Source organism: Aphelocoma coerulescens, chromosome 3, assembly GCF_041296385.1.
Source record: "Aphelocoma coerulescens isolate FSJ_1873_10779 chromosome 3, UR_Acoe_1.0, whole genome shotgun sequence".
Lineage (NCBI taxonomy): Eukaryota > Metazoa > Chordata > Aves > Passeriformes > Corvidae > Aphelocoma > Aphelocoma coerulescens.
In genome coordinates, this window is record NC_091016.1 from 124541139 (window position 1) to 124568848 (window position 27710).

Sequence of the window (27710 nt, forward strand, 5' to 3'; positions counted from 1 at the left end):
CTTTTCCCCTCCTTTTCCCCCCTTTTTTCCCCCCTTTTCCCCCCTTTTTCCCCTCCTTTTCCCCCCTTTTTTCCCTCCTTTTCCCCCCGTTTTTTCTGCCCCTTTTCCCCCCTTCTTTTCCCCCCTTTCCCCCCCTTCCCCCCCCTTCTTTTCCCTCCTTTCCCCCCCTTTTCCCCCCCTTTTTCCCTCCTTTCCCCCCTTTTTTCCCTCCTTTCCCCCCCTTTTCCCCTCCTTTTCCCCCCCTTTCTCCCCCCATTTTCCCCTCCTTTTCCCCTCCTTTTCCCCCCTTTTTCCCTCCTTTCCCCCCTTTTTCTCCCCCCTTTCCCCCCGTTTCTTCCGCCCCCTTTTCCCCCCGTTTTTTCCGCCCCCTTTTCCCCCTTTTTTCCCCTCCTTCCCCCCCATTTTCCCCTCCTTTTCCCATCCTTTCCCCCCCCTTCCCCCCCTTTTTCCCCCCTTTCCCCCCCTTTTTGCCCCCTTTTTTCCCTCCTTCCCCCCCTTTTTCCCCCCCTTTTTCCCCCCTTTTTTCCCTCCTTTTCCCCCCTTTTCCCTCCTTTCCCCCCCTTTTTTCCCTCCTTCCCCCCCTTTTTTCCCTCCTTTTCCCCCCGTTTTTTCTGCCCCTTTTCCCCCCTTCTTTTCCCTCCTTTCCCCCCCTTTTCCCCCCCTTTTTCCCTCCTTTCCCCCCTTTTTTCCCTCCTTTCCCCCCCTTTTCCCCTCCTTTTCCCCCCCTTTCTCCCCCCATTTTCCCCTCCTTTTCCCCTCCTTTTCCCCCCTTTTTTCCCTCATTTCCCCCCCTTTTCCCCCCCTTTTTCCCCCCCTTTTCCCCCCTTTCCCCCCCCTTTTCCCCCCTTTTTTCCCTCCTTTTCCCCCCTTCTTTTCCCTCCTTTCCCCCCCTTTTTCCTCCCCTTTTCCCCCCCTTTTTCCCCCCCTTTTCCCCCCTTTTTTCCCTCCTTTCCCCCCTTTTTCTCCCTCCCTTTTCCCCCCTTTTCCCCCCCTTTTCCCCCCCTTTTTCCCTCCTTTCCCCCCCTTTTTTTCCCTCATTTCCCCCCCTTTTTCCCCCCCTTTTTCCCCCCTTTTTTCTCTCCTTTTCCCCCCCTTTTTCCTCCCCTTTTCCCCCCCTTTTTCCCTCCTTTCCCCCCTTTTTTCCCTCCTTTCCCCCCCTTTTCCCCTCCTTTTCCCCCCCTTTCTCCCCCATTTTCCCCTCCTTTTCCCCTCCTTTCCCCCCCTTTTTCTCCCCCTTTCCCCCCCTTTTTCCCCCCCTTTTCCCCCCTTTTTCCCTCCTTTCCCCCCCTTTTTCCCCCCCTTTTCCCCCCCTTTTTCCCTCCTTTTCCCCCGTTTTTTCCGCCCCCTTTTCCCCCTTTTTTCCCCTCCTTCCCCCCCATTTTCCCCCCCTTTTCCCCCCTTTTTCCCCCCCTTTTCCCCCCTTTTTCCCCTCCTTTTCCCCCCTTTTTTCCCTCCTTTCCCCCCCTTTTTCCCCCCCTTTTCCCCCCCTTTTTCCCCCCCTTTTCCCCCCTTTTTTCCCTCCTTTCCCCCCTTTTTCTCCCTCCCTTTTTCCCCCTTTTTTCCCTCCTTTTCCCCCCGTTTTTTCCACCCCCTTTTCCCCCTTTTTTCCCCTCCTTTCCCCCTTTCCCGAGGCCGCCCTTTTTCCCGGGATTACGGGATGACCTCCCCGGGCCGGGCGGATCAGGGCGGGATTCTCCCGGATTTCCTCGGGATTTATTCCCGGTCACCTGGGGCGCCCTCGTGGAGCAAATCCCGGGCCTGGGACGCCGCATCCAGAGGCTTTTCCTGCTCATTCCCGGCAAACGGGACAGGGAAAGGGATCAGGGAAAAAAAAACCACCCCAAAAATCTGGGAATAAGGGAAGCATTTTCCAGGGATTTCGGAGTTTTTTGGGGGGATTTTTGGGAGTTCAGCCGTGCCCGGATCCCCAAAATCCCAATTCCGGCCGGGATTTGGGAATGAGGCGGGATCCAGGTGGGATCCGGATGCGGGATGGGGGTGAAACCTTGGGAAAGGGCCTGGAATGGCGGGAAAAGGGGGAAAGGGGGGGATTGGGGTGGGGTTTTTGGGAAGGAATTCCCGGCTGGGCTGGAATTCCCAGAGGAGCTGTGGCTGCCCCTGGATCCCGGGAATGGGATGGGGGTGGGGTGGATTTGGGGTGGGGTTGGGATGGATTTGGGATGGATTTGGGATGGATTTGGGATTTGGGGTTGGGATTTGGGATGGGGTTGGGATGGATTTGGGATGGGTTGGGATGGGATTTGGGATGGGGTTGGGATGGGGTTGGGATTTGGGATGGATTTGGGATGGGGTTGGGATGGAGTTTGGGGTGGATTTGGGATTGGGTTGGGATTTGGGATGGATTTGGGATGGATTTGGGATGGATTTGGGATGGGGTTGGGATGGATTTGGGATGGGGTTGGGGTGGATTTGGGATGGATTTGGGATGGGATTTGGGATGGGGTTGGGATGGGATTTGGGATGGATTTGGGATGGGGTTGGGATGGATTTGGGATGGGGTTGGGATGGATTTGGGATGGGATTTGGGATGGATTTGGGATGGATTTGGGATGGATTTGGGATGGATTTGGGATGGGGTTGGGGTGGATTTGGGATGGATTTGGGATGGATTTGGGATGGGATTTGGGATGGGGTTGGGATGGGATTTGGGATGGATTTGGGATGGATTTGGGATGGATTTGGGATGGATTTGGGATGGATTTGGGATGGGGTTGGGATGGATTTGGGATGGGATTTGGGGTGGATTTGGGATGGATTTGGGATGGGATTTGGGATGGGGTTGGGATGGATTTGGGATGGATTTGGGATGGGATTTGGGATGGGGTTGGGATGGGGTTGGGATGGGGTTGGGATGGGGTTGGGATTTGGGATAGGATTTGGGATGGATTTGGGATGGGGTTGGGATGGATTTGGGATGGGGTTGGGATGGATTTGGGATGGGGTTGGGATGGATTTGGGATGGATTTGGGATGGGATTTGGGATGGATTTGGGATTTCCTCTCCCTTCCCACCCAAAGCATTCCCAGACTCCCTGAAATCCCGGGAATCTGCCGGAGCCGCCGCTTTTCCCTCGCTCCGTTCCCAACAGAAATTCCCGAGGGATGAGGAGGAGGAGGAGGAGGAGGAGGAGGAGGCGGAGCCGCTTCCCGCCTCTCCTCCGGCGCATCCCGGGATTCCGGCGCATCCCGGGATTCCGCTCCTCCATCGCCTCCCCTCCCCCGTCCATCATTCCCAAAAAAAAACCCCAAACCAAAACCGTGCCATGCTCTGCATTCCCAACCTTTGGAAAAATCCCTCCCCGCCCCCCCCTCCCCCCCGCCATTCCCGCTTTTCCAGCCGCATTCCCGCTTTTCCAGCCGCATTCCCGCTTTTCCAGCGGGAGCCGCCCGAGTGACTCAGCAGCGGCTCCCGCGTTTTTCCCGCATCCCTTGGGAGCGATGCGGCCGCCGGGAGCCGCCGGGAGCCGCGGGAATTCCCATCCCCACCCCCATCCCGAAAATCCCCATCCCCAAAATCCCGAAAATCCCGATCCCGCGGGATCATGGCCCTGAGCCCCTGGATCGCATTCCCGGCATTCCCGCTCTGCTCCTGGGAAATGCTGCCCGTGCCTGGAGCAGGTACGGCCCCAAAACCTCGGGAATTTTCCCGCTGGATCGGGATTGGGAATGGGAAGGGGAGGGGGATTTTTCCAGGATTTCCCCCCCCCCCCCCCCCCCCCCCCCCGTGATTTTTCCAGGTTTTTGGGTTTTTTTTCCCGGTTTTTTTTCCCCAGGATTTTTTGTTTTCCCAGCCGCGTTTGGGGCCGTGCCGGGATTGGGAATGGGGGGGGGGGAGGGGGAGTGGGGGAGGGGGAGGATTCCGAGGGAATGCGGGGTTGGGAAAGGGGGAATTTCTGGGAATTCTGGCGGGAATTGGGGCGGCTCCATCCTTCGGGAATGTTTGGGAAGCGGCTCCAGGCTCGGCAGCGGCGCTTCCCTTGGAAAACTGGGAATGAAACACGAGGGGGGGGGGAAAAACACCGGGAAAATTTCCCTGGTTTCCTCCAGGTCTGCGTCGGTTTATCCCGGGTTTTCAGGATTTATCCCGGTTTTAGGCATTTATCCCGGGTTTTTCAGGATTTATCCCGTTTTTTTCCAAGATTTATCCCGGTTTTTCAGGATTTATCCCAGTTTTTAGGCGTTTATCCCGGGTTTTTCCGGATTTATCCTGGTTTTTATGGAATTATCCCGGGTTTTTTCCAAGATTTATCCTGGTTTTTATGGAATTATCCCGGGTTTTTTCCAAGATTTATCCCGGGTTTTAAGGCTTTATCCCAGTTTATAAGGGTTTATCCCCTTTTTTTTAGGATTTATCCCGTTTTTTAAAGGACTTCTCCCAGTTTTTCAGGATTTCTCGTGGTTTTTAGGGATTTCTCGTGGTTTTTCAGGATCTCTCCCAGTTTTTTGGGATTTATTCTGGTTTCTAAGGCTCTATCCCAGTTTTTCAGGATTTATCCCGGATTTTTTCCAAGATTTATCCCGGTTTTTAAGGCTTTATCCCGGTTTATAAGGGTTTATCCCCCTTTTTTTAGGATTTATCCCGATTTTTAAAGGATTTATCCCAGTTTTTCAGGATTTCTCGTGGGTTTTAGGTATCTAGCCCAGTTTTTTGGGATTTATCCTGGTTTTTAGGGATTTATCCCAGTTTTTTGGGATTTATTCCGGTTTCTAAGGCTCTATCCCGGGTTTTTGGGATTTATCCCGGTTTTTATGGAATTATCCCGGTTTTTCAGGCTCTATCCCGGTTTTTAGGGATTTATCCCAGTTTTTTGGGCTTTATCCCAGATTTTTAAGGCTTTATCCCAGTTTTTCAGGATTTTTCCTGGGTTTTTAAGGCTTTATCCCAGTTTTTAAGGATCTAGCCCAGTTTTTCAAGTTCTATCCCATTTTTTTGGGCTTTATCCCGGATTTTCAGGCTCTATCCCGGTTTTTAGGGATTCATCCCAGTTTTCCAGGCTCTATCCCGGTTTTTAGGGATTCATCCCAGTTTTTCAGGCTCTATCCCGGTTTTTAGGGATCTATCCCAGTTTTTCAGGCTCTATCCTGTTTTTTAGGCTCTATCCCGATTTTTTAGGCTCTATCCCAGTTTTTAGGGATTTATCCCAGTTTTTTGGGCTCTATCCCGGATTTTTCAGGCTTTATCCCAGTTTTTCTGGAATTTTCCTGATTTTTGGGGATTCATCCCAGATTTTTCAGGCTCTATCCCATTTTTTCCAGGCTCTATCCCAGTTTTTCAGGCTCCATCCCGGTTTTTAGGCATTTATCCCAGTTTTTCGGGATTTATCCCGGTTTTTATGGAATTATCCCGGTTTATAAGGGTTTATCCCAGTTTATAAGGGTTTATCCCCTTTTTTCCAGGATTTATCCCATTTTTTTAAGGATTTCTCCCGGTTCTTTCAGGGCCTATCCCAGTTTTTCAGGATTTCTCGTGGGTTTTAGGTATCTAGCCCAGTTTTTTGGGATTTATCCTGGTTTTTAGGGATTTATCCCAGTTTTTTGGGATTTATTCCGGTTTCTAAGGCTCTATCCCGGGTTTTTGGGATTTATCCCGGTTTTTATGGAATTATCCCGGTTTTTCAGGCTCTATCCCGGTTTTTATCCCGGTTTTAGGCATTTATCCCGGGTTTTTCAGGATTTATCCCGTTTTTTTCCAAGATTTATCCCGGTTTTTCAGGATTTATCCCGGTTTTTAGGCGTTTATCCCGGGTTTTTCCGGATTTATCCTGGTTTTTATGGAATTATCCCGGGTTTTTTCCAAGATTTATCCCGGGTTTTATGGAATTATCCCGGGTTTTTTCCAAGATTTATCCCGGTTTTTAAGGCTTTATCCCGGTTTATAAGGGTTTATCGCCCTTTTTTTAGGATTTATCCCGTTTTTTAAGGGACTTCTCCCAGTTTTTCAGGATTTCTCGTGGTTTTTCGGGATCTCTCCCAGTTTTTTGGGATTTATTCTGGTTTCTAAGGCTCTATCCCAGTTTTTCAGGATTTATCCCGGTTTTTAAGGCTTTATCCCAGTTTATAAGGGTTTATCCCAGTTTATAAGGGTTTATCCCCCTTTTTCCAGGATTTATCCCATTTTTTTAAGGATTTCTCCCAGTTTTTCAGGGCCTATCCCAGTTTTTCAGGATTTCTCGTGGTTTTTCGGGATCTCTCCCAGTTTTTCGGGATTTATCCTGTTTTATTAAGGTTCTATCCCAGTTTTTAAGGGTTTATCCCAGTTTTTTGGGATTTATCCTGGTTTTTAGGCATTTATCCCAGTTTTTTGGGATTTATTCCAGTTTCTAAGGCTCTATCCCGGTTTTTTGGGATTTATCCCGGGTTTTATGGAATTATCCCGGTTTTTCAGGCTCTATCCCGGTTTATAAGGGTTTATCCCCTTTTTTCCAGGATTTATCCCATTTTTTAAAGGATCTATCCCAGTTTTTCGGGATTTATCCTGATTTTTTCAGGTTCTATCCCAGTTTTTTAGGCTCTATCCCAGTTTTTAGGGATTTATCCCAGTTTTTTGGGCTTTATCCCAGATTTTTAAGGATCTATCCCAGTTTTTTCAAGTTCTATCCCATTTTTTTGGGCTTTATCCCGGATTTTCAGGCTCTATCCCGGTTTTTAGGGATTTATCCCAGTTTTTCAGGCTCTATCCTGTTTTTTAGGCTCTATCCCAGTTTTTAGGGATTTATCCCAGTTTTTTGGGCTCTATCCCAGATTTTTCAGGCTTTATCCCAGTTTTTCTGGATTTTTCCTGATTTTTGGGGATTCATCCCAGATTTTTCAGGCTCTATCCCAGATTTTCCAGGCTCTATCCCAGTTTTTCAGGCTCCATCCCGGTTTTTAGGCATTTATCCCAGTTTTTCGGGATTTATCCCGGTTTTTATGGAATTATCCCGTTTTTTTTCCAAGATTTATCCCGGTTTTTATGGAATTATCCCGGTTTTTAAGGCTTTATCCCGGTTTATAAGAGTTTATAAGGGTTTATCCCCCTTTTTCCAGGATTTATCCCGTTTTTTAAAGGATTTATCCCAGTTTTTTCAGGGCCTATCCCAGTTTTTTAGGGATTTCTCGTGGTTTTTAGGGATTTCTCATGGTTTTTAGGGATTTCTCATGGTTTTTCGGGATTTATCCTGGTTTTCCAGGCTCTAGCCCGGTTTTTCAGGCTTTATCCCAGATTTTTAAGGCTTTATCCCAGTTTTTCAGGATTTTTCCTGGTTTTTGGGGATTTATCCCAGTTTTTCAGGCTCTATCTCGGTTTTCCGGGCTCTATCCCAGTTTTCCAGGCTCTATCCCGGTTTTTAGGGATTTCTCCCATTTTTTCCAGGCTCTATCCCGGTTTTCCAGGCTCTGTCCCGTTTTTTTCAGGCTTTATCCCGGATTTTTAAGGCTTTATCCCAGTTTTTCAGGATTTTTCCTGGTTTTTGGGGATTCATCCCAGTTCCCGGTTTATTCCCGGTTTATTCCCGGTTTATTCCCAGTTTTTGGGGCTCGGAGGAGGCCTCGGCTCCGCATTCCCATTGGGATCTGGGCATGGTGGAAGGTTGGGAATTCTGGGAGGGGGAAAAAAATCCTGGAAAATGTGGGAATTCCTGGCTGGATCCCAAAAATCCTCCCGGCTCTCTGGGATTCGGGATTTGGCCCTGCTGGGAAACATTCCCGGGGTTGTTTTTTCCTGGGAATGTGCTGAGACTCCAGCGGGGACAATTCCCGGTTTTCCAGGTGGGAGGGATTTCGGGGGAGGATCCCGGAGTTTTGGGGAAATGGGGGAATTTCAGGGAGAAAAAAAAAAAATCCCGGAAATGTCGGAATTTTGGGGAATGGGAAAAAAAATCCCGGGAAGTGTGGGAATTTTGGGGAGAAAAAAATATCCCGAAAGATGTGGGAATTTCAGGGAATGGGAAAAAAAATCCTGGAAAAAAAATATCCTGGAAAAGGTGGGAATTTTGGGGAAAGGGAAAAACAAAATCCCGGGAAAAAGAATCCCGGAAAATGTGGGAATTTTGGGGAATGGGAAAAAAAAATCTCGGAAAAAGTGGGAATTTCGGGGAGAAAAAAAATATCCTGGAAAATGTGGGAATTTCGAGGAATGAAAAAAAAAAATCCCGGAAAATGTGGGAATTTTGGGGAAAGGGGAAAAAAAGTCCTGGAAAAAAAAAATCCCGGAAAAAAATCCCAGAAAATGTGGGAATTTTGGGGAAAGGGAAAAAAAAAATCCCGGAAAATGTGGGAATTTCGGGGAGAAAAAAATCCTGGAAAATGTGGGAATTTTGGGGAATGGGAAAAAAAATCCTGGAAAAAAAAATCCTGGAAAATGTGGGAATTTTGGAGAAAGGGGAAAAAAAATCCCGGAAAAAAAAAATCCCAGAAAATGCGGGAATTTCAGGGAATGAAAAAAAAAATCCCAGAAAATGTGGGAATTTTGGAGAATGAATAAAAAAAAATCCTGGAAAATGTGGGAATTTCAGGGAGAAAAAAATCCTGAAAAAAAATCCTGGAAAATGTGGTAATTTTGGGGAAAGGGAAAAAAAAAAATCCCGGAAAAAAAAATCCTGGAAAAAGTGGGAATTTTGGGGAAAGGGAAAAAAAAAATCCTGGGAAAAAAAATCTTGGAAAAAGTGGAAATTTCGGGGAATATAAAAAAAAAAATCCTGGAAAATGTGGGAATTTCAGGGAATGGAAAAAAAATCCCGGAAAATGTGGGAAATTTGGAGAATGAATAAAAAAAAATCCCGGAAAAAAAAAATCCCAGAAAATGTGGGAATTTTGAGGAATGAATAAAAAAAATCCCGGAAAGTTTGGGAATTCCGGCACTTCCTGCCATGGCAACGCCCCCTCCCCCCCCCAATCCCTTGGGAATCGCCTCCCGAATTCGCTTCCCACGGAATTGGCGCCGGGAAAATTCCGGGATTTGCTGCCTCTGAGGCCTCTCCCGCCCTTTGCCTCCATCCTGGAATATTTTCCCGCCATCCGGGAATTTTTCCCGCCATCCGGGAATGATTTCCCACCATCCAGGAATGTTTTGCCGCCATCCGGGAATTTTTCCCGCCATCCTGGAATGTTTTCCCGCCAGGAATTTTTTGCTGCCATCTGGGAATGTTTTTCCCGCCATCTGGGAATAATTTTTCCCGCCATCCTGGAATGGTTTCCCACCATCCCGGAATATTTTCCCGCCATCTGGGAGTGTTTCCCGCCATCCGGGAATGGTTTTTGCCACCATCCAGGAATGGTTTCCCTCCATCTGGGAATGTTTTGCCACCATCCAGGAATTTTTCCCGCCATCCGGGAATGGTTTCCCACCATCCAGGAATGGTTTTTCCCACCTCCCGGGAATGTTTTCCCGCCATCCAGGAATTTTTCCCGCCATCCTGGAACGGTTTCCCGCCATCCTGGAATATTTTCCCGCCACCCGGAATATTTTCCTGCCATCCGGGAATATTTTCCTGCCATCCTGGAATGGTTTCCCACCATCCCGGAATATTTTCCCGCCATCCGGGAGTGTTTCCCTCCATCCGGGAATGGTTTTCCACCATCCAGGAATGGTTTTTCCCACCACCTGGGAATATTTTCCCGCCATCCGGGAATATTTTCCCGCCATCCTGGAATGATTTTCCCGCCATCCAGGAATTTTTCCCGCCATCCAGCAATGTTTTCCCTCCATCCTGGAATATTTTCCCTCCATCCTGGAATGTTTTCCCGCCATCCGGGAATGGTTTTTCCCGCCATCTGGGAATGCTTTCCCATCGGGAATGGTTTTCCCGCCATCCGGGAATTTTTCCTCCTGTCCTGGAATGTTTTCCCGCCATCCCGGAATGGTTTTTCCGCCATCCCGGAATGGTTTCCCGCCATCCAGGAACTTTTCCCGCCATCTGGGAATATTTTTCCCGCCATCCTGGAATGGTTTCCCTCCATCTGGGAATGGTTTCCTGCCATCCAGGAATGGTTTTTCCCACCACCCGGGAATATTTTCCCGCCATCCGGGAGCGTTTCCCACCATCCAGGAATGTTTTCCCGCCATCCGGGAATATTTTCCCGCCATCCGGGAATGGTTTCCCGCCATCCGGGAATGTTTTCCCGCCATCCCGGAATATTTTCCCTCCATCCCGGAATGGTTTCCCTCCATCCCGGAATATTTTCCCGCCATCCGGGAATATTTTCCTGCCATCCTGGAATGGTTTCCCTCCATCCCGGAATATTTTCCCGCCATCCCGGAATATTTTCCCTCCATCTGGGAATATTTTCCCTCCATCTGGGAATATTTTCCTGCCATCCAGGAATGGTTTCCCGCCATCCTGGAATGATTTTCCCGCCATCCTGGAATATTTTCCCTCCATCCTGGAATGTTTTCCCGCCATCTGGGAATATTTTCCCTCCATCTGGGAATTTTTCCCTCCATCCGGGAATGATTTTCCCGCCATCCCGGAATATTTTCCCGCCATCCTGGAATTTTTCCCGCCATCCTGGAATGGTTTCCCTCCATCCGGGAATGGTTTCCCGCCATCCTGGAATATTTTCCCTCCATCCCGGAATGTTTTCCCGCCATCCCGGAATGGTTTCCCGCCATCCCGGAATATTTTCCCTCCATCCAGGAATATTTTCCCGCCACCCGGGAATATTTTCCTGCCATCCTGGAATGGTTTCCCTCCATCCCGGAATATTTTCTCGCCATCCCGGAATGGTTTCCCGCCATCCGGGAATGGTTTCCCGCCATCCGGGAATATTTTCCCTCCATCTGGGAATTTTTCCCTCCATCCGGGAATGATTTTCCCGCCATCCCGGAATATTTTCCCGCCATCCTGGAATTTTTCCCGCCATCCGGGAATGGTTTCCCGCCATCCCGGAATATTTTCCCGCCATCCGGGAATATTTTCCCGCCATCCGGGAATATTTTCCTGCCATCCTGGAATGGTTTCCCTCCATCCCGGAATATTTTCCCGCCATCCCGGAATTTTTCCCGCCATCCTGGAATGGTTTCCCTCCATCCGGGAATGGTTTCCCGCCATCCCGGAATATTTTCCCTCCATCCTGGAATGATTTTCCCGCCATCCCGGAATATTTTCCCGCCATCCGGGAGCATTTCCCACCATCCGGGAATGTTTTCCCGCCATCCTGGAATATTTTCCCTCCATCCTGGAATGTTTTCCCGCCATCCTGGAATGGTTTCCCTCCATCCTGGAATGGTTTCCCTCCATCCCGGAATATTTTCCCGCCATCCCGGAATATTTTCCCACCATCCCGGAATGTTTTCCCGCCACCCGGGAATGTTTTTCCCGCCGGCCGGCGTTCCCTGAGCGCTGCCGCTGCCTTTTCCAGGCGTGTGCGGCTGCTGCGGCGCGCTCCGGCCCCGCTACAAGCGCCTGGTGGACAACATCTTCCCCGAGGATCCCGAGGTAATCCCAGAGAGTTCCCGGGAATCTGGGAGCGCCCCCAGCCCCGGAATTCCCCGTGGGAAGGTGGGGGATGGGATGGGATGGGATTGGGATGGGATGGGATGGGATGGGATGGGATGGGATGGGATGGGATAAATGGGATAAGTGGGATAAATGGGATGGGATGGGAGGGGTGGGGTGGGATGGGATGGGATGGGATGGGATGGGATGGGATGGGGTGGGATGGGATGGGATAAATGGGATAAGTGGGATAAATGGGATGGGATGGGAGGGGTGGGGTGGGATGGGATGGGATGAGATGGGATGGGATAAATGGGATAAGTGGGATAAATGGGATAAGTGGGATAAATGTGATGGGATGGGAGGGGTGGGATGGGATGGGATGGGATAAATGGGATGGGATGGGATGGGATAAATGGGATAAGTGGGATAAATGGGATAAGTGGGATAAGTGGGATGGGATGGGATGGGTGGGATGGGATGGGATGGGATGGGATGGGATAAATGGGATGGGATGGGAGGGGTGGGATGGGATGGGATGGGATGGGATGGGATAAATGGGATGGGATGGGATGGGATAAATGGGATGGGATGGGATGGGATAAATGGGATAAGTGGGATAAATGGGATAAGTGGGATAAGTGGGATGGGATGGGATGGGATGGGATGGGATAAATGGGATGGGATGGGAGGGGTGGGATGGGATGGGATGGGATGGGATGGGATAAATGGGATGGGATGGGATGGGATGGGATGGGATGGGATGGGATGGGATGGGATAAATGGGATAAGTGGGATAAATGGGATAAGTGGGATAAATGGGTGGGATGGGATGGGGATGGGATGGGTGGGATGGGATGGGATGGGATGGGATGGGATGGGATGGGATGGGATGGGGGAGGTGCCAAAGATTCCCGGTGGGGATTTGGGGTGGGGGGAAGGGAGGAGGGGCGTGGGAGGTGATCCAGCTTTTTCTGGGATTTGGGGTTTGGGATTTGGGATTTGGGGTTTGGGGTTTGGGATTTGGGATTGGGGTCTGGGATTTGGGGTTTGGGATTTGGGGTTTGGGATTCAGGATTTGGGGTCTGGGATTTGGGGTTTGGGATTTGGGGTTTGGGGTTGGGAATTTGGGATTTGGGAGCTGGGATTTGGGGTCCGGAATTTGGGGTTTGGGGTTTGGGATTTGGGGTTTGGGATTTGGGGTTTGGAATTTGGGGTTTTGGGTTTGGGGTTTGGGGTTTGGGGTTTGGGATTTGGGGTTTGGGATTTGGGATTTGGGATTTGGGGTTTGGGATTTGGGATTTGGGTTCTGGGATTTGGGGTTTGAGATTTGGGGTTTGGGATTTGGGATTTGGGGTTTGGGATTTGGGGTTTGGGATTTGGGATTTGGGGTTTGGGGTTTGGGATTTCGGGTTTGGGATTTGAGGTTTGGGGTGTGGGAATTGGGGTTTGGGGTCTGGGATTTGGGATTGGGGTCTGGGATTTGGGATTTGGGGTTTGGGGTCTGGGATTTGGGATTGGGGTTTGGGATTTGGGGTTTTGGGATTTGGGGTTTGGGATTTCGGGTTTGGGATTTGGGGTCTGGGATTTGGGGTTTGGGATTTGGGGTTTGGGGTTCGGGATTTGGAATTTGGGGTTTGGGGTTTGGGGTTTGGGGTTTGGGATTTGGGGTTTGGGATTTGGGATCTGGGATTTGGGGTCTGGAATTTGGGGTCCGGGATTTGGGGTTTGGAATTTGGGGTTTGGGGTTTGGGATCTGGGGTTTGGGATTTGGGGTTTGGGATTTGGGGTTTGGAATTTGGGATTTGGGGTCTGGGATTTGGGTTGGGAATTTGGGGTTTGGGGTTTTTGGTCTGGGGTTTGGAATTTGGGGTTTGGGGTTTGGGGTCTGGGATTTGCGATTTGGGATCCGGAATTTGGGATTGGGGGTCTGGAATTTGGGATCTGGTCTTTGGGGTCCAAAATATGGGATTTGAGATCTGGGATTTGGGTGGATGGGAGGACGAGGGATTGGATCTGATCCTGCTTTTTCCAGGATTTGGGATCTGAAGTTTGGGATTTGGGATTTGGGATCTGGGTGGGAAGGTGGGGAATGGGATCCAATCCTGCTTTTCCTGGGATTTGGGATCTGGAATTTGGGATTTGGGCGGATGGGAGGGTGAGGGATTGGATCCGACCCTGCTTTTCCCCAGGATTTGGGATTTGGGCGGATGGGAGGGTGGGGGACTCATTCCAATCCTTTTCCCAGGATTTGGGATTTGGGATTTGGGAGGGTGGGGGATGGGATCGCATCCGTATTTTTTCAGGATTTGGGATGTGAGGTTTGGGATTCGGGATTTTCCAAGGGCGGGGCTCTCTTGGGATCTCCAGGTTTTCCAGCCCCAAAATTCCCAGTGCTTCCAGGGAATCTGGGAATTCCCCTCTGGATCAGCCACGGGGAGCATCCCAAATCCAACCTTTTCCCGGCTGGAACGGGAAACCAGCGGGAGAGGGAGCTGGGTTGGGGGAATAACCGGGATCATTCCCGGCCGGGATTCCATGGGATGGGAATGACCGGGATCATTCCCAGCTGGGAATAACCGGGATCTTTCCACGGGATGGGAATAACCGGGATCGTTCCTGGCTGGGAATAACCGGGATCATTCTGGGATGGGAATAACCGGGATCATTCTGGGATGGGAATAACCGGGATTGTTCCCAGCTGGGAATGACCGGGATCATTCCATGGGTTGGGAATAACTGGGATCATTCCATGGGCTGGGAATGACCAGGATTGTTCCCAGCTGGGAATAACTGGGATCATTCCATGGGTTGGGAATAACTGGGATCATTCCATGGGCTGGGAATGACCGGGATCATTCCCAGCTGGGATTTTGGATTCCATGGGCTGGGAATAACCGGGATCATTCCATGGCCTGGGGATAACCGGGATCATTCCATGGGTTGGGAATAACTGGGATCGTTCCTGGCTGGGAATGACCGGGATCATTCCATGGGCCAGGAATAACTGGGATCATTCCCAGCTGGGATTTGGGATTCCATGGGCTGGGAATAACTGGGATCATTTCATGGGCTGGGAATAACCAGGATCATTCCATGGCCTGGGGATAACCGGGATCATTCCATGGGATGGGAATGAGCGGGATCATTCCCAGCTGGGAATAACCGGGATCATTCCATGGGATGGGAATAACCGGGATTGTTCCCAGCTGGGAATAACCGGGATCATTCCATGGGTTGGGAATAACTGGGATCATTCCTGGCCGGGAATAACCGGGATCATTCCATGGCCTGGGGATAACCGGGATTGTTCCCAGCTGGGAATAACCGGGATCATTCCATGGGTTGGGAATAACCGGGATCATTCCATGGCCTGGGAATAACCGGGATCCTTCCTTGGTATGGGAATAACTGGGATCGTTCCATGGGCTGGGAAGGACCGGGATCATTCCATGGGTTTGGAATAACCGGGATCGTTCCCAGCTGGGAATAACCAGGATCATTCCATGGGTTGGGAATAACCGGGATCATTCCTTGGGATGGGAATGACCAGGATCGTTCCTGGCTGGGAATAACCGGGATTGTTCCCAGCTGGGAATAACCGGGATCGTTCCTGGCTGGGATTCCATGGGCTGGGAATAACTGGAATCATTCCATGGGCTGGGAATAACCGAGATCATTCCATGGGCTGGGAATAGCCGGGATCGTTCCTGGCTGGGAATAACCGGGATCTTCCATGGGCTGGGAATAACCGGGATCATTCCATGGGATGGGAATAACCGGGATCATTCCATGGGTTGGGAATAACTGGGATCATTCCATGGGCTGGGAATAACCGGCATCATTCCCAGCTGGGATTCCATGGGCTGGGAATAACCGGGATCATTTCATGGGCTGGGAAGGACCGGGATCATTCCATGGGTTGGGAATAACCGGGATCATTCCTTGGGATGGGAATGACCAGGATCGTTCCTGGCTGGGAATAACCGGGATTGTTCCCAGCTGGGAATAACCGGGATCGTTCCTGGCTGGGATTCCATGGGCTGGGAATAACTGGAATCATTCCATGGGCTGGGAATAACCGAGATCATTCCATGGGCTGGGAATAGCCGGGATCGTTCCTGGCTGGGAATAACCGGGATCTTCCATGGGCTGGGAATAACCGGGATCATTCCATGGGATGGGAATAACCGGGATCATTCCATGGGTTGGGAATAACTGGGATCATTCCATGGGCTGGGAATAACCGGGATCATTCCCAGCTGGGATTCCATGGGCTGGGAATAACCGGGATCATTTCATGGGCTGGGAAGGACCGGGATCATTCCATGGGTTGGGAATAACCGGGATCATTCCTTGGGATGGGAATGACCAGGATCGTTCCTGGCTGGGAATAACCGGGATTGTTCCCAGCTGGGAATAACCGGGATCGTTCCTGGCTGGGATTCCATGGGCTGGGAATAACTGGAATCATTCCATGGGCTGGGAATAACCGAGATCATTCCATGGGATGGGAATAACCGGGATCGTTCCTGGCTGGGATTCCATGGGCTGGGAATAACTGGAATCATTCCATGGGCTGGGAATAACCGGGATCATTCCATGGGCTGGGAATAGCCGGGATCGTTCCTGGCTGGGAATAACCGGGATCTTCCATGGGCTGGGAATAACCGGGATCATTCCATGGCCTGGGGATAACCGGGATCATTCCATGGGTTGGGAATAACCGGGATCATTCCATGGGCTGGGAATAACCGGGATCATTCCATGGGATGGGAATAACCGGGATCGTTCCTGGCCGGGAATAACCGGGATCATTCCCAGCTGGGTTTCCATGGGCTGGGAATAACCGGGATCGTTTCTGGGCTGGGATTCCATGGGAATCCCCGGGATGGCTCCGGGCTGGGAACAAACCCAATCCCGGTGCTGGTGGCACTCTCCGGGCTGGCTCTGAGCTTTTCCCGGGAATCCTTTCCCGGTGCCGGTTTCCAGGATGGGCTGGTGAAGACCAACATGGAGAAGCTGACGTTCTACGCGCTCTCGGCTCCGGAAAAGCTGGATCGGATCGGAGCCTACCTGTCCGAGCGGCTGATCCGGGACGTCAGCCGGCACCGCTACGGGTCAGCGGCTACGGAATTCCGGCATGGGCTGCCTGGGAAAAGGCCTCCAGTCCCATCCCATCCCATCCCAATCCCATCCCAATCCCACCCCAGTCCCACCCCAGTCCCAATCCCATCCCATCCCATCCCATCCCACCCCAGTCCCAATCCCATCCCAATCCCATCCCAATCCCATCCCATCCCATCCCATCCCAATCATATCCCAATCCCGTCCCAATCCCATCCCAATCCTATCCCAGTCCCATCCCAGTCCCATCTCATCCCATCCCATCCCATCCCATCCCATCCCAATCCCGTCCCAATCCTGTCCCAATCTCATCCCATCCCATCCCATCCCAATCATATCCCAATCCCATCCCAATCCCATCCCATCCCGTCCCAATCCCATCCCAATCCCATCCCAGTCCCATCCCAGTCCCATCCCAGTCCCATCTCATCCCATCCCATCCCAATCCCATCCCAATCCCATCCCATCCCATCCCATCCCATCCCAATCCTGTCCCAATCCCATCCCATCCCACCCCAGTCCCACCCCAGTCCCACTCCCATCCCATCCCATCCCATCCCAATCATATCCCAATCCCGTCCCAATCCTATCCCAATCCCATCCCAATCCCGTCCCAATCCCATCCCATCCCATCCCATCCCATCCCATCCCATCCCAATCTCATCCCAATCCCATCCCAGTCCCATCCCAGTCCCATCCCAGTCCCATCTCATCCCATCCCATCCCATCCCAATCCCGTCCCACTCCCATCCCAATCCCAATCCCATCCCAATCCCATCCCAATCCTATCCCAATCCCATCCCATCCCACCCCAGTCCCAATCCCATCCCATCCCATCCCATCCCATCCCATCCCATCCCATCCCATCCCATCCCAATCATATCCCAATCCCATCCCAATCCCGTCCCAGTCGCAATCCCAGTCCCATCCCAGTCCTGTCCCAGTCCCGTCCCAATCCTATCCCAATCCCATCCCATTCCAATCCTGGCATTTCCCCGATGATCCCAGGTGGATCCAGCCTTTCCTTGGATGCTCCCAGGGATTCCCTGGGAATTCCAGCGCAGCCGGGAATCCCTTCCCAAGATCCCAGCCCGAGCTCCCCTTTCCCAGGGAAATCCCTCCATTCCCGCCTCTCCCAGCCTGGCATTGGATCCAGCCCCATCCCGACTCCTCTGCGGGAAGGAATTCCGGCCTCCAGGCCCTTCCCTGGCAATCTCGGCACTCCAGGAAGGGTCTCCCTTCCCTTTCCCATCCCCGACTCCCAGAAAAACCCCTGGGCATGGATTCGCAGCCTCCTGGATCCCAGAATCCCGGGATGCTTTGCCTGGGATCCACGCAGCTTCAATCCCATCCCATTCCCAGCCTGGCACCTCCCCCGATGATCCCAGGCTCCTCCAGCCTTTCCTTGGGCACTGCCAGGGATCCGGGGGCATTCCCTGGGAATTCCAGCCCGGCCCCTCCCCTCCCCCCAGGGTATCCATAGGGATGGATTTGTTCTCTCTGGATCAGCATCCGGAGCCTTCGGCACCTTCCCGACCTTTCAGGCCCTCAGTGGCTCTTCCCGGGATTTCCTCGGATCCCCGGCAGCTCCCGAGGCTCTCTGGGATTCCGTGGGCGGCCCCGGGGGCGCCGCTTCCGCTCTTGGAACGGCTAAACCTGGAAAAGCCCCCGGAGATCCTCAATCCCGACCTTCATCCCGGCGCTTCCGAGGGTCCCCCCCGGCCCCGATCCATTCCAGAGGTTTTGGGAACAATTCCAGGGACAGGAACTCCAGGGATGGGATCTCCAGCACTTCCCAGCTTTCCCAGAGCCGGATGGAGGCCGGGAATGTTTGGGAAGCAGCCTTTTTGGGATCGCCATTCCCATGGGATAACAGGAGCAGGGATGAGGGGTCGGGATTCCCCGGGATTCCCCGGGATAGGGATTGGAGCCCCTTCCCTTGGTTTTCCATCCCTTGCGGCCAAACTTTCCCAGGAAATCCCTTCCCGCCCTCCCTAAAAACTCCAGGAGAGCTCCGCAGGCTCCATCCCTTTGGAGCAGCCTCCGGATCGATCCCGGCTCCGGAACGAAGGAAAATCCCGCGGGAAGCTGCCAAAAAAGCGGGAAAAGAGCTGGAAAAGCCTCAAAGGCTCGTCCCTGTCACCGGGAATGCCGGGAATGATGGGAAGATCCAAGCTCTGCCTGACATTCCTTGGATCCAAAAAAGCTTCCGGAGCTTTCCTGACGAGCCCCCGGATCCGGGAATCAATTCCTGACGGAATCGGGTCGGAGACGCGGCCGATTTTCCCAGTTCAGCTCCCGGAATGAGGCCGGAGCCGCTTCGGGAAGCGGGAGCAGCATCTCGGAGTTGGGAATGCCGGGATGGAGCTGACCTGGATTTCGGGAATGCTGGGAGTTGTTTCTCCTTCCCTTTTCCATCCTGGTAATCCCAAAGATCCCGGACAATCCGGTTCTCCCCAAGAACCTGGGAATCCAGGAATGTCAGGCTCGGAATGTTGTTCCCAGCCTTTTTCCAGGAGCTGGAAGCGGCTCCGGAGCTTTTTCCCTGCTCTTATCCCATCTGGAGCCTCCGGATCCAGCAATATCCGGGAATTTTGTTGTCCCAGCCTCTGGAATTGCCTGGGGCTGCAATCCCAGAGAAATTCCTCAATTCCCAGAGCCGGAATTCCCAAGTTTTGGGGCCTCTGGAGAAGGGATCGATCTTCCCGTGCTTTATCTGCCGGGACCTGGAATTCCAGGGACTTTTTCCTGGAAAAAGCTGGCCCAGGGAGATCCCGGCTGTGGAAATGGAGCTGGAAAAGGAGGAACTGGGCCGGAGATCCCAAAATTTGGGATTGGCCGCTCCAGCTTCGGCAATCTGGGAGCTGCTGTGGGATTGAGATTCCAGAGGGAGGGAGGAGCTGTTTTATTCCCGGGATTTGGCTGCCCCTGGATCCAGGGAAGGGTTGGGAAGGGCTTGGAGCAGCCTGGGATAGGGGTCCCATGGAACAGATTCCCAGATTCCCTTCCCTAAATCCCTTCCCTAAATCCATTCCCTTCCTCTCCCAAATTCCCAGATTCCCAAATCCATTCCCTTCCCCAAATCCATTCCCTTCCTTTCCCAAATTCCCAAATTCCCGGATTCCCTTCCCAAATCCATTCCCTTCCCTAAATCCATTCCCTTCCTTTCCCAAATTCCCACATTCCCGAATTCCCAGATGCCCTTCCCCAAATCCCTTCCCTTCCTCTCCCAAATTCCCAGATTCCCAAATTCCCACATTCCCAAATTCCCAGATGCCCTTCCCTAAATCCCTTCCCTTCCTCTCCCAAATTCCCAGATTCCCAAATTCCCACATTCCCAAATTCCCAGATGCCCTTCCCTAAATCCCTTCCCTTCCTTTCCCAAATTCCCAGATTCCCAAATTCCCAGATTCCCTTCCCCAAATCCATTCCCTTCCTTTCCCAAATTCCCAGATTCCCAAATTCCCAGATGCCCTTCCCTAAATCCCTTCCCTTCCTCTCCCAAATTCCCAGATTCCCAAATTCCCACATTCCCAAATTCCCAGATGCCCTTCCCTAAATCCCTTCCCTTCCTTTCCCAAATTCCCAGATTCCCAAATTCCCAGATTCCCTTCCCCAAATCCATTCCCTTCCTTTCCCAAATTCCCAGATTCCCAAATTCCCAGATGCCCTTCCCTAAATCCCTTCCCTTCCTCTCCCAAATTCCCAGATTCCCAAATTCCCACATTCCCAAATTCCCAGATGCCCTTCCCTAAATCCCTTCCCTTCCTCTCCCAAATTCCCACATTCCCAAATTCCCACATTCCCAAATTCCCAGATGCCCTCATCTAAATCCATTCCCTTCTCCCAAATCCCTCCCCTAAATCCCTTCCCCTCCCCTTTTCCTTCCCCGCCTTTCCCCTTCCCCAAATCCCCTCCACCTTTTTTTTTTCTGGATTCCCTTCCCAAATCCATTCCCTTCCCTAAATCCATTCCCTTCCTTTCCCAAATTCCCAGATTCCCAAATTCCCAGATTCCCTTCCCTAAATCCCTTCCCTTCCTTTCCCAAATTCCCAAATTCCCGGATTCCCTTCCCAAATCCATTCCCTTCCCAAAATCTCTTCCCTTTCTCTCCCAAATTCCCAGATTCCCTTCCCTAAATCCATTCCCTTCCTTTCCCAAATTCCCACATTCCCAAATTCCCAGATTCCCTTCCCTAAATCCCTTCCCTTCCTTTCCCAAATTCCCACATTCCCAAATTCCCAGATGCCCTTCCCTAAATCCCTTCCCTTCCTCTCCCAAATTCCCAGATTCCCAAATTCCCACATTCCCAAATTCCCGGATGCCCTCATCTAAATCCATTCCCTTCTCCCAAATCCCTCCCCTAAATCCCTTCCCCTCCCCTTTTCCTTCCCCGCCTTTCCCCTTCCCCAAATCCCCTCCACCTTTTTTTTTTCTGGATTCCCTTCCCAAATCCATTCCCTTCCCTAAATCCATTCCCTTCCTTTCCCAAATTCCCAGATTCCCAAATTCCCAGATTCCCTTCCCTAAATCCATTCCCTTCCTTTCCCAAATTCCCAAATTCCCGGATTCCCTTCCCAAATCCATTCCCTTCCCAAAATCTCTTCCCTTCCTCTCCCAAATTCCCAGATTCCCTTCCCTAAATCCATTCCCTTCTTCTCCCAAATTCCCAAATTCCCAGATTCCCAGATGCCCTTCCCTAAATCCATTCCCTTCCTTTCCCAAATTCCCACATTCCCAAATTCCCAGATTCCCTTCCCTAAATCCCTTCCCTTCCTTTCCCAAATTCCCACATTCCCAAATTCCCAGATTCCCTTCCCTAAATCCCTTCCCTTCCTCTCCCAAATTCCCAGATTCCCAAATTCCCACATTCCCAAATTCCCGGATGCCCTCATCTAAATCCATTCCCTTCTTCCAAATCCCTCCCCTAAATCCCTTCCCCTCCCCTTTTCCTTCCCCGCCTTTCCCCTTCCCCAAATCCCCTCCACCTTTTTTTTTTTTGGGGGGGGGCTGGGCTGGGCCGCTCGGGGTGGGTTGCCGGGAGCGCTGCCGGCATTCCCGGCGTTCCCGGCGCCGCAGGTACGTGTGCATCGCCATGGAGGCGCTGGACCAGCTGCTGATGGCGTGCCACTGCCAGAGCATCAACCTCTTCGTCGAGAGCTTCCTCAAGATGGTGGCCAAGCTCCTGGAGTCCGACAAGCCCAACCTGCAGATCCTCGGCACCAACTCCGTGAGTGCCGGACGCCGGAATTCCGCCCCCACCCCCCCCAAGGGATCCCCACGGCCGGGAAGGGCCGGGAAGGGCCGGGAAAAGCGGCTTCAGCCGCGGAGGGAAGGGAGGGAAAAGAGGGGGAGGGGGGAAGGGGGGGGAAAAAGGTGGGAAAAGAAGGGGGAAAAGGGCGGGAAAAGCGGCTTCGTCCATGGAGGAAAGGGCGGGGAAAAGAGGGGGAAAGGGTGGGAAAATGGTGGGGAAATGGGGGGGAAAAGGGTGGGAAAAGAGGGGAAAAGGGGGCGAAAGCGGCTTCGTCCATGGAGGAAAGGGTGGGAAAAGAGGGGGGGAAGGGTGGGGGAAGAGGGGGGAAAAGAAGAGGGAAAAGGGTGGGGAAAAGAGGGGGGAAGGGTGGGAAAAGGGCGGGAAAAGCGGCTTCGTCCATGGAGGAAAGGGCGGGAAAAGAGGGAGGGGAAGGGGGGGGAAAAGGGTGGGAAAAGAGGGGGGAAAAGGGCGGGAAAAGAGGGGAAAAGGGCGGGAAAAGCGGCTTTGTCCATGGAGGAAAGGGCGGGGAAAAGAGGGGGAAAGGGTGGGAAAATGGTGGGGAAATGGGGGGGAAAAGGGTGGGAAAAGAGGGGAAAAGGGCGGGAAAAGCGGCTTCGTCCATGGAGGAAAGGGTGGGAAAAGAGGGGGGGAAGGGTGGGGGAAGAGGGGGGAAAAGGGTGGGAAAAGAGGGGGGAAAAGGGCGGGAAAAGAGGGGAAAAGGGCGGGAAAAGCGGCTTTGTCCATGGAGGAAAGGGCGGGGAAAAGAGGGGGAAAGGGTGGGAAAATGGTGGGGAAATGGGGGGGAAAAGGGTGGGAAAAGAGGGGAAAAGGGCGGGAAAAGGGGGGGAAAGGGTGGGAAAAGCGGCTTCGTCCATGGAGGAAAGGGCGGGAAAAGAGGGAGGGGAAAAGGGGGGAAAAGGTGGGAAAAGAAGGGGGAAAAGGGCGGGGAAAGGTGGGAAAAGGGCGGGAAAAGCGGCTTCGGCCGTGGAGGGAAGGGTGGGAAAAGAGGGGGTGGAGGGGGGGGGAAAGGTGGGAAAAGAAGAGGGAAAAGGGTGGGGGAAAAGAGGGGGGAAGGGTGGGAAAAGGGCGGGAAAAGCGGCTTCGTCCATGGAGGAAAGGGCGGGAAAAGAGGGAGGGGAAGGGGGGGGAAAAGGGTGGGAAAAGAGGGGGGAAAAGGGCGGGAAAAGAGGGGAAAAGGGCGGGAAAAGCGGCTTTGTCCATGGAGGAAAGGGCGGGAAAAGAGGGGGGGGAAGGGTGGGGAAAAGGTGGGAAAAGAAGAGGGAAAAGGGTGGGGAAAAGAGGGGGGAAGGGTGGGAAAAGGGTGGGGAAATGGGGGGGAAAAGGGTGGGAAAAGAGGGGGGAAAGGGGGTGAAAGCGGCTTCGTCCATGGAGGAAAGGGTGGGAAAGGGTGGGAAAAGGTGGGAAAAGGGTGGGGAAATGGGGGAGAAAAGGGTGGGAAAAGGGCGGGAAAAGAGGGGGAAAAGAGGGGGGAAAAGGGCGGGAAAAGAGGGGGAAAAGAGGGGGGAAAAGGGCGGGAAAAGGGTGGGAAAAGGTGGGAAAAGAGGGGGAAAAAGGCGGGAAAAGGGTGGGGAAAGGGGGGAAAAAGGGTGGGAAAAGAGGGGGGAAAAGGGCGGGAAAAGGGTGGGAAAAGAGGGGAGAAGGGTGGGGAAAGGGCGGGAAAAGGTGGGAAAAGGGCGGGAAAAGCGGCTTCGTCCACGGAGGAAAGGGCAGGGAAAGAGGGGGGAAAAGATGGGAAAAGGGTGGGGAAAGGTGGGAAAAGGTGGGGAAAGGGGGGAGGGAAGGGCAGGAAAAGGTGGGACAAAATGGGGGAAAGGGGGGAAAAGAGGAGGGGAAAGGTGGGAAAATGGCAGGGAAAAGGGCGGGAAAAGAGGGGGGAAAGGGTGGGAAAAGGGGGGGGAAGGGCAGGAAAAGACGGGAGAAGGGCAGGGAAAGGGTGGGAAAAGAGAAGGAGAAAAGGGCGGGAAAAGAGGGAGGGGAAAAAGGCGGGAAAAGGTGGGAAAGGGTGGGAAAAGCAGCTTCGTCCATGGAGGAAAGGGCGGGAAAAGGGAGCAGAAAGGGCAGGAAAGGGCAGGAAAGGATGGGAAATGGGCAGGAAAGGCGGGAAAAGAGGGAGAAAAGGGCGGGAAATGAGGGGGGGAATGGGTGGGAAAAGGGCTGGGAAAGGGTGGGAAAGGAGGGGAAAGGGTGCGGAAAGAGCGGGAAAGCGTGGGTTAAAGGGTGGGGAAAAGGGTGGGAAAAGGGGGAAAAAGAGGAGGGGAAAGGGCAGGAAAATGGCAAGAAAAGGGTGGGAAAAGAGGGGAGAAGGGTGGGGAAAGGGCGGGAAAAGGTGGGAAAAGTGGCTTCGTCCAGGGGAGGAAGGGTGGGAAAAGAGGGGGGAAAAAGGCGGGAAAGGGGGGGAAAAAGGGCGGGAAAAGAGGAGGAAAAGGGTGGGAAAAGGGTGGGGAAAAGAGGGGAAAAAGGGCGGGGAAAGGGCAGGAAAAGGTGGGAAAAGCGGCTTCGTCCACGGAGGAGAGGGTGGGAAAAGAGGGGGGGAAGGGTGGGAAAAGAGGGGGGGAAAGGGGGGGGAAAAGATGGGAAAAGGGCGGGAAAGGGGGGAAAAAGGGCGGGAAAAGGTGGAAAAATGGGGGAGGGAAGGGCGGGAAAAGATGGGACAAAATGGGGGAAAGGGGGGAAAAGAGGAGGGGAAAGGTGGGAAAATGGTGGGGAAAAGGGCGGGAAAAGAGGGGGGAAAGGGTGGGAAAGGGGGGGGAAAGGTGGGAAAAGAGGGGGGAAAAGAGGGGGGAAAAGGGTGGGAAAAGAGAAGGAGAAAAGGGCAGGAAAAGAGAGGGGAAAAGAGGGGGGAAAAGGGTGGGAAAAGAGGGAGAAAAGGGCGGGAAAAGAGGGAGGGGAAAAAGGCGGGAAAAGGGCGGGAAAAGGTGGGAAAGGGTGGGAAAAGCAGCTTCGTCCATGGAGGAAAGGGCGGGAAAAGGGGGCGGAAAGGGCAGAGAAAGGGCAGGAAAGGATGGGAAAGGGGCAGGAAAGGGCAGGAAAAGAGGGGGGAGGAAGGGCGGGAAAAGAGGGAGAAAAGGGCGGGAAATGAGGGGGGGAATGGGTGGGAAAAGGGCTGGGAAAGGGTGGGAAAAGAGGGGAAAGGGTGCGGAAAGAGCGGGAAAGCGTGGGGAAAAGGGTGGGGAAAAGGGTGGGAAAAGGGGGAAAAAGAGGAGGGGAAAGGGCAGGAAAATGGCAAGAAAAGGGTGGGAAAAGAGGGGAGAAGGGTGGGGAAAGGGCGGGAAAAGGGTGGGAAAAGTGGCTTCGTCCATGGAGGAAAGGGCGGGAAAAGAGGGGAGGAAGGGTGGGAAAAGAGGGGGGAAAAAGGCGGGAAATGGGGGGAAAAGGGCGGGAAAAGAGGAGGAAAAGGGTGGGAAAAGGGTGGGGAAAAGAGGGGAAAAAGGGCGGGGAAAGGGCAGGAAAAGGTGGGAAAAGCGGCTTCGTGCACGGAGGAGAGGGTGGGAAAAGAGGGGGGGAAGGGTGGGAAAAGAGGGGGGAAAAGGGGGGGGAAAGATGGGAAAAGGGCGGGAAAGGGGGGAAAAAGGGCGGGAAAAGGGCGGGAAAAGGTGGGAAAAGGTGGGGAAAGGGGGGAGGGAAGGGCGGGAAAAGGTGGGACAAAATGGGGGAAAGGGGGGAAAAGAGGAGGGGAAAGGTGGGAAAATGGTGGGGAAAAGGGCGGGAAAAGAGGGGGGAAAGGTGGGGAAGGGGGGGGGAAAGGTGGGAAAAGAGGGGGAAAAGAGGGGGGAAAAGGGTGGGAAAAGGGTGGGGAAATGGGGGAGAAAAGAGGGGGGAAAAGGGCGGGAAAGGGCTGGGAAAGGGTGGGAAAATCGTGGGGAAAGGGTGGGGAAAGGGGGGGGAAAGGGGGAAGGGAAGGAAAAGAGGGGGGAAAAGGGCGGGAAAAGAGGGGAGAAGGGTGGGGAAAGGGCAGGGAAAGATGGGAAAAGTTGGGAAAAGGGTGGGAAAAGAAGCAGGAAAAGGGGGGAAAGGGTGGGAAAAGCAGCTTCGTCCATGGAGGAAAGGGCGGGAAAAGGGGGGGAAAGGGTGGGAAAAGAAGGGGGGAAAGGGCGGAAAAAGGGCGGCAAAAAAAGCAGGAAAAGGGGGAGAAAAGTGGGGAAAGGGCCGGGAAAGATGGGAAAAGTTGGGAAAAGAGGCGGGAAAAGGGGGGAAAGAGGGGGCAAAAGGGCGGGAAAGGTGGGAAAAGGCGGGAAAAGAGGGGGGGAAAGGGTGGGAAAAGGGTGGGAAAAGGGGGGAAGGGGGGAAAGGTGGGAAAAGAGGGAAAAAAAGGGTGGGAAAAGGCGGGGAAGGTGTGAAAAGGGGGTGGAAAGGGGGGGAAGGGCAGGAAATGGGTGGGAAAAGGGTGGGAAAGGGCAGGAAAAGGCCGGAATTCCGGGTGATTTTTGGGGCAATTTTTCCAGGGGTTGGTTTTCCTGGGGTTTGTTTGTTTTCCCGGGGTTTGTTTGAATTTCCCAGGGGTTGATTTTCCCAGGGTTGTTTTTCCTGGGGGTTGTTTTTCCCAGGGGTTGATTTTTCCGGGGGTTGATTTTCCCAGGGTTTGTTTTTCCCGGGGTTTGTTTGAATTTCCCAGGGATTGTTTTTCCTGGGGGTTGTTTTTCCCGAGGGTTGTTTTTCCCAGGGATTGTTTTTCCCAGGGGTTGATTTTCCCGGGAATTGCTTTTCCCGAGGGTTGTTTTTCCCGGGGGTTGTTTGTTTTTCCAGGGGTTTGTTTGAATTTCCCAGGGATTGTTTTTCCCGGGGATTGTTTTTCCCGGGGATTGTTTTTCCTGAGGGTTGTTTTTCCCAGGGGTTGATTTTTCCGGGGGTTGATTTTCCCGAGGGTTGTTTTTCCCGGGGGTTGTTCGTTTTTCCAGGGGTTTGTTTGATTTTCCCGAGGATTGTTTTTCCCGGGGGTTGCTTTTCCTGAGGGTTGTTTTTCCCAGGGGTTGATTTTTCCGGGGGTTGATTTTCCCAGGGTTTGTTTTTCCCGGGGATTGTTTGTTTTTCCCAAGGGTTGATTTCCCCGGGAATTGCTTTTCCCAGGGTTTGTTTTTCCCGGGGTTTGTTTGAATTTCCCAGGGATTGTTTTTCCCGGGGGTTGTTTTTCCTGAGGGTTGTTTTTCCCAGGGTTTGTTTGTTTTTTCCAGGGTTTGTTTTTCCCGGGGATTGTTTGTTTTTCCCAAGGGTTGATTTCCCCGGGAATTGCTTTTCCCGAGGGTTGTTTTTCCCGGGGTTTGTTTGAATTTCCCAGGGATTGTTTTTCCCAGGGATTGTTTTTCCCAGGGTTTGTCTTTCCCGGGATTTGTTTGTTTTTCCCGGGGTTTGATTTTCCCGGGGCTCGTTTGTCTTTCCCGGGGTTTGTTTGTTTTTCCCGGGGTTTGTTTTCCCGGGGGTTTGTACTTCCCGGGGTTTGTCTGTCTTTCCCGGGGTTTGTCTGTCTTTCCCGGGGTTTGTTCGTCTTTCCCGGGCTTTGTTCTTCCCGGGGGTTGTTCGTTTTTCCCGAGATTATTTGTTTTTCCCAGGGGTTGTTTGTCTTTCCCGGGGTTTGTTTTTCCCAGGGTTTGTTTTTCCCGGGAATTGTTTCTTGTTCCCAGGGGTTTGTTTGAATTTCCCGGGGTTTGTTTGAATTTCCCAGGGATTGTTTTTCCCAGGGTTGTTTTTCCCAGGGATTCTTTTTCCCAGGGATTGTTTTTCCCAGGGATTGTTTTTCCCAGGGATTGTTTTTCCCGGGGGTTGATTTTTCCAGGGGTTTGTTTTTCCCAGGGGTTGTTTGTCTTTCCCGGGGTTTGTTTGTCTTTCCCGGGGTTTGTCTGTTTTTCCCGGGGTTTGTTTGTTTTTCCCGGGAATTGTTTC

General features: G+C 52.7%; 1 protein-coding gene across 1 annotated transcript in view; it reads left to right on the forward strand.

The window, feature by feature from the left end:
- EFR3B (EFR3 homolog B) overlaps window positions 1-27710 on the forward strand; it is a 92222-nt gene that overhangs the window by 9861 nt on the left and 54651 nt on the right. The window contains exons 2-4 of the mRNA XM_069011882.1: window positions 11358-11434; window positions 16427-16554; window positions 21641-21791. Coding sequence (XP_068867983.1) covers window positions 11358-11434; window positions 16427-16554; window positions 21641-21791 — 356 coding nt within the window. The remainder of the gene's footprint in view (window positions 1-11357; window positions 11435-16426; window positions 16555-21640; window positions 21792-27710) is intronic.